The 14,679-nt window shown below is 33.1% G+C and overlaps 1 protein-coding gene across 1 annotated transcript in view; it reads right to left on the bottom strand.

Moving 5' to 3' along the window:
* WDR27 (WD repeat domain 27) overlaps window positions 1–14,679 on the bottom strand; it is a gene marked incomplete at both ends in the record, with an annotated part of 119,934 nt that overhangs the window by 87,936 nt on the left and 17,319 nt on the right. The window contains 7 exons of the mRNA XM_082756162.1: window positions 92–213; window positions 543–640; window positions 3,718–3,851; window positions 4,432–4,553; window positions 10,288–10,377; window positions 11,903–12,006; window positions 13,190–13,261. Of these exons, the coding sequence (XP_082612288.1) occupies window positions 92–213; window positions 543–640; window positions 3,718–3,851; window positions 4,432–4,553; window positions 10,288–10,377; window positions 11,903–12,006; window positions 13,190–13,261 (742 nt within the window). The remainder of the gene's footprint in view (window positions 1–91; window positions 214–542; window positions 641–3,717; window positions 3,852–4,431; window positions 4,554–10,287; window positions 10,378–11,902; window positions 12,007–13,189; window positions 13,262–14,679) is intronic.

Here is a 14,679-nt window from a genome sequence, read left to right as displayed (position 1 = left end):
AAGAGAATGAATGAGATCTTGTCTGCAGACATGCCTTTATCACACAGAATTAGGTCCTTGTGGTACTATCAGTATACAGCAATATATAAACCTTATTTTGGCAGATCTGATGGACTGATCTACTATGAACTTCTGGAATCACTGCTGTGCTTCGGCCTTCATTGAGGTCAAAAACTTCCAATGCTCGGTTGCTGCCAGCTGTAAGAACAATATCTGCAAAGTTCTCTGTGTTAAAGCAAAATTGATCTAAATAAATTAAAGCATATATATATATATATTTGTGTATATATATATATAACACATAAAGGTTTTGTTGTATTTAGTGCTTTACATGCAAAAATCACAAATCTTAGCCATAAAAAAAATACAAAGGCTTAACTTTGGTATCACAAAAAATATGGTATTTCTACACTAATAGAAAAAGAGTAGTAAAAAAGAAAGAATCAAATGTTAATTACTTTAACTGAAATTCTTTCCTTGTCATTAAATCCAAAGTTGTTTGTTGTTTTTTTAAAAAAATAATAATTTGTTAAAAAAGATACAAGAGTAGAAATCATTTACTGCTGAAAGGCTGGTAATCTCCATTGTTGAAGCCATGAGAAATTTCTGGATCAATTTGCAAAAAATTCTCTGTTTGTATCTGAAAAAAATATCAAATGAATGCTAGCGTTAATGAAATAAGTAATGATATGTGGCCACCAGTAAAATCCCATTGGAATTACAAAACAAAGCAAAATGCTTTATTTTATTATTAAAATTAAAGCCACAGATCTTTTTACTTGTTGCTGAATTCTATTAAATTTGGTAACTAAACTATTTCAGATGAAAAGAAACATGATATTCATACATATAAGACAAATCTGTGATCAACATCACTCTGCCAGGCAGTGTCAACACGCCACAAGAAATCAAAATTTCCATATTGTATTCTAAATGCAGACACTTCTATGCATTAAAATAATTCCAATGAAACTGTAAGTACTATAGTTCCATTTTAGTGTATCTAACAAACGTCCATGGGTGGCACACTTACAGGAATAATTTCTTTTCTGAGACGATCAAAGAGTGTTTCAGGTCTTTGAACTAATGGCTAAAGCTCTAAGGAACCAAGCTTAGAACATTCATATTATCATACTGCTGAACTTGGTCTACACTGTCCATTTTATTAAGAAGTCTAAAGTGATTTAAAGTTGTTTGCATGAATATAGTGATCTTGTTAAATATTAACAGATGTACCTGAAATTAACACTCTTCTATTTATCAACAGCATGCTAAATTTTAAATCCACTTACCATGGCCTTTTCTTCGCCCATCTATAAAATGTGCTAGCTAGTAGCTTCACATTTCATCATAGTAGACATTATATAATGGCTTTAAAATGCAATGTTTCTTTTACTGGAAGGCAGTTTCCTTCATTTTAACTTAATTTTAAATTGCTGTTTCTTATCTTTAAAGTAACACATGAAACTAACTATAAAAATGAAATGATAACCTCACAGATATTTTGTTCTGCTCAAATTCTTGTGCAAATTAAAGGTAATTAAGAACTTTAAAGAAATTAAACAGAATAATTTACCCTTCTTTATATCAGCATACGCAACTGCTGATGACAGTGGAAATTCAACAGTACTTTTGGAGAACATAAATAAACTTGTTTAGATGGTGAATAATTTTGAGATTAATCATAGTTGTAGAAGTAAAGAGATCTGTATTCTATTCCCAGAGCTGCAGTAAATATCCTCTATAACATTTATAAAGAACTTTTTTTTATTATTATTTCCACTTCTTAATTCCAGTTTTAAAGCTGAACCAATATTTAACCTCTTAACTAAGTTGTTGTGGTGCTTCACTAATTCATACTTATGGGTAGTTCTTTGAAAGCTCTAGGCAGAGAAACACTGATTTGTTATTGTATTGTCTTCATATTTGAAATATAGTAACAGTTAATTGGTTAGCCAGATGGCATTGCCATGCTCTGCTAATTAAAGGTATAAAGCACACTTCAGGAGTTAGATGTAGCTTTTCCTTGATTCAGCTCCATTCGAGCATTCTTCCAAACTTGACTCAGAAGGCAGAATTAAAAAGTTGTGAGAAACAAAAGGAATGACACAGCATTTCATAAATGAAATGCTGGGAAATGAACTGGAAGGAAGCCACAAGAAAATGTCAAAGCAAATTAACCTTCAGTACTTTTTTTTTTTTTTTTTTTTTTTTTTTAATAGATGCATATAACCAGGCCTCAGACTAGTTTGTGGATTTGTTGTAATGTCTACAATTATGTTTGCTCTTTTGGCATTACTAACATCTGAGCGAGTCTAATTGCATATTTTTGAGTTAGTGTTAATCCATCAAGGAATACTGAGAACATGGCAATAACAGAAGTGTTGATATAAGCACAATCCTACACACATTAACAGTTTTATATCAGGATATTACACACTTCTAACAAAGTAATTTCAGAAACACAGAGGAAGATCAGTGCCGAAGTCCTTGCAAAACTTCATGGATGGGTTCTATGTCCATACCACATTCTACGTCTAGCAACTGAACTAGCTAGTTTAAAGGTAGTTCAGACCAGTCTTTTACATCTAAAACCATACAAGTAAAAGCCACAGCAACTGCCTCCATTAAGGATTTTGACAAGAAACATGAGTTAAAGGATCACAAGCGCCAGTGGATTAACAGTAAAACCAGGGAGGTCACTGAAAATGACAATTAATCAACTATTTTGAACCATTTACAAACCAAAATCAGATTCAGTACTGTTCAGTATCACAAATGGACACTACTCACAGTATCGACTAATAGAAATAAGATTACAACACCAAAGTCTATTTGCCTTCTACTGAAGATCTATAGTGGTAATATAAAACAAAGCAAAATATCTCTTCAATGTTTTTTAAACGCTATTGTGTCTAAACAGATACATTTATATGTGAGCATACACAATACTGCTGAAAGCCAGCAAGAGCAAAAGAAGAGCTGAGAGACTTAGTAAAAGGGTAATAAAACACTTCAGCTACAATTATGAACTAAAAGATCAGAAAAAGTGTATCATACAGATTTAATACAAAAAAATGATTCCAGATCAGAAAGAAGAAGCCACTTAATGATCAATAGAACAGTGTAAGTAAAAAGTACACGAAGAATGCCTAACCATGAAGAAACAAAAGGGAAAAATAAGTTAATAGAAGAAGTAATTAGATACAACATAAAAGGTAGAAAGCCAGTGAAAATGATGAAAGCAATCCACTTCCATTTAACATAAAAGGTAGGAGACAGTCAGAGCATATTGGAGTCCCTGAAAGAAAATGTATTTAGAAATACTCCCATAAGAGAAGGAACTGCAATAGCTATTCAAAGGTGACTTAATATATTAATGCACAGTAAAATGTAAACAGACAGAAAGTAAAGTTCAGAAGGTCCCCAACTATTAAAAGCAATAGAAATATTATTTGCACCAGATAAGGTATGCACTATAAAAATAGACATTCCCTTTTTTTAATTATGCAAGAATAAAGACCTTTTACTATTAGCTTTTACTATCTGTTTAATTCTTTCTTCTATAATATTTTTCCTAAGATAGCCTCTTTCCTCTACCAAACTATCCTATCCCCCTTATCCCTTCCCAGAAAAAAAAAAAAAAAAAAAAAAAAACTCAGATCAAACAGTATTTCATGTATTTTCAATGCTCTGTTAACGAAAGATTTAACTCACTGTTTTAAGTCGTCCTTGGTTGTGTCTACATGGAAACTTAATAGATGAAATTCAGCTCCACAACACAGCAATATAAATGCATCCATAAAATAAAACTGCGCGAAGCGTATAGCCTTATGAAACATACCTTTGCCCTGTTAAAAAAAATATATTAGTAAGAACAGATTCTAAGACACTGAATATTTTTTGTTTGAGATACCTGGTGCTAAAACATAATCTCCCTGTTAATCTGACCACATGACAGAAGGTTAACCTGATACGTAGTGGCCCTTCCTAGTTTTTATGTCTATTAATCTCAAAACAAAGTTTTCATTCTGCTTAAATGAGTTGGCAGTATAATTGATAGCAATAGTTTATAGCCAATTAAATGTAATACAATCTAGCCTCAGACACTAAACTTCCATCCAAACTCTGGAGTAGACTAAAATGAAGCAGAGATGAGCCAACGCAAATAGAAAACACATAGCAGACATTAAAAACAAAACTTCCTGACATACCTACTAGACTTGGCTACCAGGCTTTTTTCACAAATTGTCATGATGAAAGCCTAATTTGAAGTCAAGGGAGTCCACCTGGATCGTAGTATCAGTTGGAATGACAACCAGTCAGTAGCTCTGAAAATCAGGCCATATGTTCTTTCTACAGAACCATTACAAGTAGATGAAAGTGCAAAATAGTGTCCTCTGAACTAACCTAACAGGAGTTTCTAGTTACCAGAATTAGGGCAGGTTCATTCTTGCAGACTGACCAGACCCTTACGGTTCTGTCTTCTGATGCAGAAACTAACCGCTTCTTGTCATGACTCCAGCCAACAGAGTTAACTGCACCATCATGACCTAATAAAAACAATAATGAAAATATCATAAAGCCCATTTCTTGCATTTATACATTTCTCCAGAGTTAATCATATTGTTTCAATATAGTTATACACAATATTAAAATTCGTTTTAAATACAGGCTTCAAATGGCTGAATTAAAGCTAGTAACAGTAAACCACTCATTGATTGTTTTTTTATTCCATCAAAATATATGGAAAAAAGTATCTCCTATTAATAATCAAAGTTCACTAAATGAAATAAGATCAGAGAAATATCAAGATATTCTACCTGAAATCTCATACGCATTTGTAAGATATTGCCTCCATTGCTATAAGGGGGCTTTTATGAAAGCTTTATAACATAAAAAAACATTTAAGTTTTAAAGACATTAACATTTTAAAAGAATACAAACTAGTAGCTAAATTTTCTTCAGCTTCCTGTAATTCAGATTTGACTCAGCTAGAACTACAACATGGTGCTAGACAAATACAGAGCAAAGAAACATACTTATGAGTTAGCAACAAAAACATATTTACAGATCTTTGCTGCCACAGTGATATTAATAAATTTTATCCCCACACCAGACTGAATAAGAAGCGCTTAGTGGTTATAAGGCTGCTGTCATTAATAGTGAGCCTTTCTGCTACAATTGTTGTACTTTTCTTTTTCATTAAATATTGACTGTCTCAGAGTTATATTAGCCCTGAATTGGATTACAATTACTCCATAATGGGGGGGGGAATGGACCCTTCCATGGAAAACAGAAGCTTGACCATCAACCTGTAATACTTCTAATCAGTACTCCTAATGTCTGGAAAAGCTTTCTTTTTATTCACAGAGACCTAAATGCCAGTCTGAAAGAGACTACCCAGACAAGGATGTTAAGAGAATAGTTTCATTTGGTTTCATCCTCTTGTTGACAGAGTGAATGAAACAACTATCAACGACAACATCGCTACCAAATATTTCAAAATGTAGCTAGGATGGTCAAGGTCCAGAGCCCTATGATCTGCTGCAATGGCCAAACGGCAAACAGGATGATTTTCATATAAGACTACAGCTTTTTGCGCCTGCCTGCTAGCCCGTATTTGGTTCATGGAGAGGCCTGAAGAACAGTATTTAGTCCGCAATATTGATGATCATGTATTATTTTGCTCTGACTGATAAGTTAACCTAATTGTTTCATCCCAGATTGCTTTGACTCTGCACAGTCCTAATAACAGAGATTTGGAAGACCAGCAAAACTGAATTCAGCAGCCCGGACCTTGTAATGCCTGGTTAATTTTTTTATCATGGGTCTGCAAAAAATGCACTTCTTTGGAAAGGTTCAGCCCAAAGTAAACTCATGGATCCCAGGAAGTTTACTCTAGCATCAAAGGGCTTCAGGATCTGAGTCAGGCTTCATATGAACCTTATTTGGAAGGCTAAACTTCCTGTGCTTAGCGACTGATTTTTCAGAGCTGCAAACAACCAGATATTGCAAAGGAAAACAATGTAATCAGTGGGATGATGATTTACAAGGAGAAAGTCAGAAAGGCAAAGCTAGTGAGTCCCAGAAGGATTCCCAAAAAAGTACAGAAACTCACCATGGCTATGGCAAATAAATACATATTCTAGAAGTCTCAGGCACAGAACAACTGATACTAACTTCAAAGTTCAGTGTTTTTAAGCAAGAAATATCAGCAGTTATAAAAGAATCAGCAATCTAACTTATCCACAAACAACACTCAATCTCATTTTTCAAAGTCATTGGGGGAATATTTTCAAGAAACATTCTTGAAATTCAGTTTTAAGGAAAAAGTTACAGTATTAGCCAACAGAAAAAATCTGAGTATTAGATGGTAATCAAATTGGATGTTAGACAGAATATGTATTAGATATAATCTGGAGGCCACTTAAGACCTTGCAAAAAGCTGCAATATTTTGTTTTATTCATTAGGTTTTTATTACTGAGCTAGCTGTTTTTGGAAAAACACAATGCAAGGGTTACTACAGCAGCTTCAACAGGACTAGCTCATTAGTTAAATAAAAACTAATAACCTGTTCAAAAATTATGGCTTAAAGTATTATAGTTTCTCTATAACAGGAAAAAGACCTGGCAAGAATCAGACTTTACCATTTTGGTGTCACAAAGTTAAAAACAAGATCAGGAACTTACAAAGAAAGAACTTCAAAAGTCACAGACATCATCCAAAAGGTAAAATTGTTAATTGCTTCTAAAATTATATTGACACTGATCAAAAAGATCAGAAAAGAAGAACATATATCCAAACTAAATTTAAAAACTTTGGCCTATACTATGCTCCTAATTTGTCCAGATGAAGTCTAAAAAAAATCTCATCTAAACTTAAAACATTCGAAGTTCTTATGCTGCCCTCTTGTGCACATTTTCTCTTTAGCCAATGGAAGATATATATGAAATATTTTCATTTTAAATTAGAGGAGAGCTAATCGATTTACCTCAGCAATTCAAATCTTCTATGGTAACATATAGCTACAGAAAGGTTTATAAACAAGATAATTTAATTCTCAATTACCAAAACCATAAAACTTTCACCAGAAAACTGCATGAGTACTGGGTAAGTAAGTATATATGTAAGTACTGTACTTATTTTTTCCCTTAAAGTAAAAGTTTATTTGGAGGCTTTGGTTTTGTAAACTCATTTGGAAGCCTTAAATTATCTGCATGAAAAAAAAAAAAGGGGGGGGGGGGGGGGGGGGGAGGAGGGGATAATACTGACTAAAATATACAAAACAGTTTTCCAAAGTGGTGAGGAACATGAGAAACTTTAGGAAAATCTGAGGTTTGGAAAATTGGAAAGGCTGTGTAAAAAGCTTAAGAATTTCTTCACTCTAGGTCCCCCAATCCCAAAGCAATGGGAAGATGATGCCAGCTGGCTTGCAAGAAGCCAGTAAGCTTCAAAACAGGCTTTACTCAGGGTTCCCCAGTCTTGAAACACATTGAGAAGGACAGCAGCTGGTTTTGTAAAAAGAGTTCTTCAAAAGGGCCGTGCTGGCTGTAACCCTTTTAAAGCTGGCCAACATCACCTGCAATTCACAATAGGACACAGACACCTGAAGAGCCAACACTAAGAGGAATGCAGAGACGCTTAAAACTGTAACTGAGCACTTCAGGGAACAAAACTGAATAGATTAGGCTTAAAGTAAAACTGCTGCTGTTACACCACTCTTCACTGATGGAGCATTATAAAAGTGTTTTCAACTATCAGCAATATTCAGGTTTATTACTGCCTTGTTTTTGTTTGTTTGTTTGTTTGTTTAATAAAATACTGTTCATTTTCATTTCTCAATCAGAAAGCAAGATTTAAATTGCCATTGAGTGCAACTGAGTAGGAGTAATTCAAAGTTTTTACAGAAAAAAGAATATAATATAAATAATTTATAAATAAATTTATATATATATATAAACTTCCAAACAAGGATTTTTAATGTAGATATATTTAAAGTGGTACTTAAAGAAGAAGATAAAGTAGATTTCATGATAATCTAAACTGTGCAGAACTACATGAATGAAATAAACAAGTAACTGATGGTCTGAAATTCCTTCTCCCTACAGTAGTGTCTCAGTTTACACTGGTTTTGAAAAGAACTGTGCACACAGGTTGCGTTCTTATGCTCCCGGAAGTGTAATGTGGATGGCACTTCTTTTCAGTAGTGCATCAGAAAAGAGAATGGAGAACAGAAAATTAAAGATATCAATGAAAGAAATTAAATAGCAGCTAGCAAAAACTAAGGAAATTAACAGCACAAAGCCAGTTGTCAGTAGAACAGTTTATCGATATATATATTTTTTTCTTTGCAAAACAAGACAAAGAACTTGTACGTAACACCTTAATGACTGTCACTTTCTGTAGCAAATAATCTCCATATCACATAATCTCCATATCACATACACCTTGGAATGGCTGACATGATCTGCACTGTGGCCACTAATGGAGGCAGTGTTAGTGATGATTTCCTCTTTGTGTGAGGTAATAGTTGAATATACACCTTATGGGCAGGGCAATAAGGTCTTTTTGGTCTTTTTTTCTCTTCCCCTCCCCCCCTCCCCCCCTATAAATCTATAAAGTTAAATAAATGTTTTTCTTCATGTAACACCAATTAATTTGAGTAAATTCATTGTGCAAGTCACAAACTGAATCCAGGAACAGTGTCTTGAGGTTTTATTTTATAGAAAGACAAAGCCTTTCATTATTAACGTATTTTGTTTTGTTTAGTTTTAAATGATCCCAAGTAGAAGAGAAGTTAAGCAGGTATGATCTTGATCTCCCTGGGAATATTTAGGCATAACACTTCAGCGCTACACTTACTCTGGGGAAAACATGTTGTCTTGTTAAGTAAGAAAAATCAAAATTCAAAGCACACCCAACTGGGCACATTTTAATAATAACAGTACTGAAGTCTGTGAATTAAAGAGAGATTAAAAAAAGCAGAAGCATTAAAAAAAGCAGACTAAAAGCAGAAAAAAAATTAAAGTCTACATGCAAGATGCTCCATGATTCTGTTTTTGCTGCTGGCAGTTTGGGCTTTGCCAAGGGTTTGATTTCAATTAACAAAAATATCTTGTGTTTGTCTCAATAAATATTATTCCTTGTGTTTGAAAACCATGATCTGGGAAAAGCCAAATAGTGTGGTTTCATCAATTTCTTATGTGATGAATTCATAGATGTATTTAATAGGAAACCAAAGATAACTTTCCAAGCCTAGCTGGCTTAAGAAGTCTGTTAACACCACAGCCTATGAAATATTACTATTTCATACAGAAGCGTCCTAAAATATGGCAGATGCCAGTTTAAAAAAAGTATTATCAATTTGTTTCAAGGATATCAATAATGTCAATCTTCTTAATAGTTCCTATTTTTAAACACACTTCATACTATGACTGAGCATCAATATTCATATTTTGTAATTTTTCCATGGACAGTGTTGGTTTTTTTCCACAGATTCTTCCACAAAATACAATTAAAGGTACTCAAAAAACAAACAAACAAAGGTTTTTACTTAGAAATAATTTTTGAAAATTGTTAAAAATACTGAAAATAGTCTGCTTTTATTCTAGATAAGGCCTACTAGTAAACAGCAGGTATTTTCCATTATGACCTTCCACAAAGTCAGTCTTGCTCTATGAATTTTAGTCATAACATTTACTGCTATAAAAAATTTGCCTATAGAAATTTAGAACTCTTAAAGGCTAATTTTACAATGTAAAGTAATGCACAAATGTATGCACACATACAATTTACAGGCACGGGTTTCTCCATAGGAACAGTTCCTCCTATTTCAAATAGTTCAAATTTAGAAGTACGTAGTTTCACACCAATCACATAATTTGCCAAATCATCAGTCATTTTTTGGCTAATAATCTATTAGAATATATTACTGCAGTATACACAATATTTTTATTATTGCAATATATTGCTTTTCCTATTTCTACTTAACTATTGTAATACACATCCATACAACACCCACACATTGCAGATTGTAATATATACTGTGATACATTGCTACTATTTACCTCCCAGAAAACTGAGAAATTTGAAAAACTGGTGGGCAGTTCAATTCTAGAGCAAAATTAACCAGTCAGAGAAATAATTTATGCTTCCTGAATCAGAAGCATCTCCCACCCCCATTCTTCTCAGGGTAATGTAAGTAGAATTTTTTAATTAATACACCACTTTAGGTTAAACACAATTGTATACTATCCTTTTAATTATGTAATTCATAAGTTTACCTGAAAAAACATTACACGTATCGGTGAGATTGGCATCGAATATCAGTATAGTCTTGTCAACCAGCCCACAAGCCAGCTGCTCTCCATCCCCTATAAAGAGATTCTGATGATTTAAGTTTGAAAGCAACAAGGATATAATGTGCTGTTCTTTCATTCATAAAAATCACATGCCACTACAACAAAACACACACTAGGTATTCATTTCACATTTAAAACATTTTTTGTATGAATGTAATAAACTCACACTGCAGAATTTGGTAGGAATTTGTACACATATTAATTTATTTTGTTCCTGACATTCACACAATAGGTATTCATCACATGGCAGAAATTCACTTTTTACCAAAAGAAAAGTACTAAACGTTTTCAGTGCATAAATTTTTCGCAGTCATATAAATCTATTTTCTGACTTACACTCATTTTTCTGTATCTTCATATTAGAAGTTATGTCACCTTTTTATATGTATTAAAAAAGCACATATTAGTCACTCTCAATAACTTTTTAAAGACAATATAACATATTTTAAAGACCTATAACAATAACAGAACACATCTTACAATCATATGTTTCTTTTTTTACTCAAAAAAAAAAAAAAAAAAAAAGATTTTGTTAAACCCTGTTATGCAAAAATGTTCCCTACTCAGATTAAGTAAAAGCGTATTTCCTTAAAATGTATTACCAAAACTATAGTGTTGGTTTTTTGATTGTTGTTTTTGTTTGTTTGGTTGGTTGGTTTATTTATTTACTTATTTATATTGTTTTCCTAAAAAGGAGCCTTTAATTCTAAGATCATGGAGCATTCCTACAAAAGATCTCTCTGCAACTGATTTCCTTCATGACCCATAAAAATAATTTCTTCCAGGTCTTTAGGGAACACTTAGGGCTGAAGTATGTTTTAGAAGTTACTGATTGCATCTGGTTTGCTTTTATTTCTTGAAGATTAAAATTGTTCTTGTCCCCAAAATATTTATAAAGATACACATTTTTAAATACTTTGTATGCATTGTGGTTTGCAGAGTGTAGATTGATATATTTATATACTTGGTGATACATTTGATTGCTGAACTAGGAAGTTATTTTTGTATAGTATTATTTATATGGATTGGAAATGACTAAACCTATGACAAGACACACTTCTCAAAAGCAGTTAAGAAAAATACTCTTCTTTGGATTATATTCAACAATTCTTTTTTAGCATGTTTATATATAAAAATTGAATATTTTTTACATAAAAAATAGAAGTATTCTGATTATTTTTAAAAAGAATTTCAGCCTCTAATACACTCTAACAACACTAAAGAAATGTCTCAGAAGATAAACTTCCGTAATGAAAGAATGTATTAGACTACTAATTTTCAAGTTGTAATGGAAAAGTGATAGAACAAGTCCAAAAGCAAACAAGATGTAAGTCAGAGAGGAATTACAATCCTTTTGCATACATGTGAGCAGCTTGCATGCATTTGCAAGTTAAAAAATTATGACCAGACAGTAGATGCCAGAGTTTTCTGGGAATTTGCCTAGCAAATCCATGGCCTTAATAAACCACATCACACAAATTTTGTTTTTCTGTCTGCACAAGGAAGCAAGAGTACCTTTTATAACACCTATACATACCAGAATACTGAATGCAAGAGATTGGGGTTGGTTTACAAGTAACAGATATCTCTCTCTCATAGTTGATTGGAGGAGAACTTTCCAAAGGATATTCTTTACGTGTACTTCAAAGAAGGGAAAGAGAGAAAGAGAGGAAAAATATTGAAATACCTAAAACCAGTAGTAATTTCAATTATGAAGTAAATGTTATTTGGGGAGTTATTGTAAGTATCTTTATGTAAATATTCCCTGAATATTATGTTATATTCCCTGAATTTATGTTAAATCCAGGATAAGGGACAGAACAAATTAAAAATTGTCATACTTCTATAACTGCTATAAATTCATAGAATCCAGAATTAACATGGAATTTTACAGAAAATCAAACTTTTTAAGATTTATAATTAACTAGTGAAATTATTTTAAGAACACAAACTACCTTGTGACAGTAAGCAATATGAAAAAAAAAAGTCCATGTATATATAAAAGCAAGAGTGACACTTATCTATTTAACAATGTATTAAACAAAACAGTAAGTGCTAAGTAGCTTAATCCATCACAAAATAATGCAAACCAATATTGAAAATCATCTGAAATGCTCATCTAAAGGCTTACCTATGTGTGCAAGGAATATAAAAACTCAGCCACCATCTATTAAATTTTTAAGAGTTTAAGAAGAAAAAGAAAAATTGCATTCATCAATATTTTTATGTTTGTACTACAAAGAACAATGACTATTTTGTAGAATTTGGTGGAAAGAGAAAAAAATGTGTGTAATATCCCCATTTAATGTACCACACAAACTAAAAGTGCCAGCTCTAAAAAAATATTAGCTCTTTGTATCCACAGTGATCATGAATCCACTGGCCAAACTATATCATTATGCAATCTCTGTTTAAATAACAGAGCTTGATTATACTTGATTTTAGGAGTGAATGAGGCACATGATAGGAAATCATTAAGTCTCACCTTGGCACATTCCATTGCTTTTCTGACTAGAACTGCAGGTTAAGATCTTGTTGGAACTTTGCCTCCAACCATAATTAACACCTATTTTACTGTCTAGCAACAAAAATCCAAGTAAAATAAATGTGTAGATTTTCTGCATAAGACTTAATCAGTTTTAATTGTCAATCTGATCATGTGAATCATTTGTTACAGCCATTCTGTAGCAAATTTACAAAGCATTTTAGTTCTATTGATACTACTAACTAAAGCGTTCCCATGAGAGTAGCAGTTACAAATAATATTTATGATAGAACTCATTTTAATTTGTTCTTCTTCTAATGCAGTTGCTAGGTTACCTACCATTCAACACTGGTCTTCCGCTTTGATATATAATTTTTCTTCAGGTTAGTATTTGGAGAAAACATGGTCATTCTACAAGAAAGAACAGAGACTCTCCTATATGAAACATTAAATGTTTCATGAAAGAAAAGCAGTTTGTTTCAAACAAAATATAACCCTAGTTCCTTCTTACTATTTATGCCTGCTACTAACGTCAGTCGGTAAGATAATGTGCACAACGAATGATAAAGGTATCTTTAACGATCTAATGCTCAAATTTACAGATAAGTTCTGCTTTCTGTCAGTTACTTTTTGGATAAAGCATTCTGAAGGCCAAAATCCATTCTCATAAAGTCCTCAGATATTTCTTTCTGCAGACTGAAGAAATGAGAAGAGTTTCAAAAAAGAGAGAGAATGCCTAGTACAGATTTTGAAAGAAAACTGGAACAACTGAAAAGGGAAGGTAAGTTTTGAGTTGACAAAACATAAAGCCAGCAAGTGCAGCACAACTCTTCATATAGCAACACCAGTTTCAACAAATAATAATAATAATCATTAAAAAAAAAAAAAAAAAAAGTAAATGGGTAAAAACAGGTGTCAAAGGTCTTTTCCCTAGCCAGTTTTTCCCTATACTTCAGCAGAATTATCAGATTTCTCTGCTACATTCCCTGAGAAATGGAATGGAGTCCAGACTCTCTGGAAACCGAGCTTGTCAGACATGCTAAATCTCGCAGTAGTGGCAGCACAACACTTAATTAAGACATTTCTTAGCATGCTCTTTGCAAGAGCTGCCGCTGCGTGCAGATCACTGAAGAGTGAAAGACACTCCATCCTGAAGCTCTTGCACTTTTAACGCTTCTTACTTTCTATTTCACAGGTCTGAAGATTGGAGAAACAACAAAGGTGATTTTTTGGGATAAGGTGGAAGTCTGACACCCTGTTAGAAAGCAACTCAGAATGTTTCCCAGGGACGACTCTGGTGGGTGGGATGAACGAAAGGTATGAAGTTATGAATTAACTTTCCTACGCATCATCACGATGATGGCACACAACCAAGAACTATTTCAACTGACAAGTAAACAAACAAGACACAAGAGATGAGGGTGCAATTTTATAGAAGCCCTTAAGCCAGATTTAGTTTCCTCTGACTCTGATTTTTTGATGAAGGAACATTTCAAGTCATGTTCTCAATGAACACTTAAATGGTGAGTTTGATAAAACAAGGAAATTCTATGTCACAAAATTAGGGATGAGGTGAATAGATCTTTCCTGAACTAACAGAGTCCAGTGCTCAAGTTCATCCTATCTTACCTAAAGCTTTCAGGTTTAGAGAAACTGAAGAGAAAAGACAACACAGTCTGTATATTCACTGAACCAGGAACACACACAACACATCCAGGAATCATGGACCCCAGCAAAAATGGGTCCATCATTTCAAAGTCATTAAATTTATTTTGAGGTCCCAGCCTCTAATAGTTGTTCTCAGAATATAAAACCAGATCTCCCAGTAG

Source organism: Aythya marila, assembly GCF_965140915.1.
Source record: "Aythya marila genome assembly, chromosome: 3".
Taxonomy (NCBI): domain Eukaryota; kingdom Metazoa; phylum Chordata; class Aves; order Anseriformes; family Anatidae; genus Aythya; species Aythya marila.
Note: the sequence above shows the minus strand (reverse complement) of the source record. Positions and strands in the feature narration are given on the sequence as shown.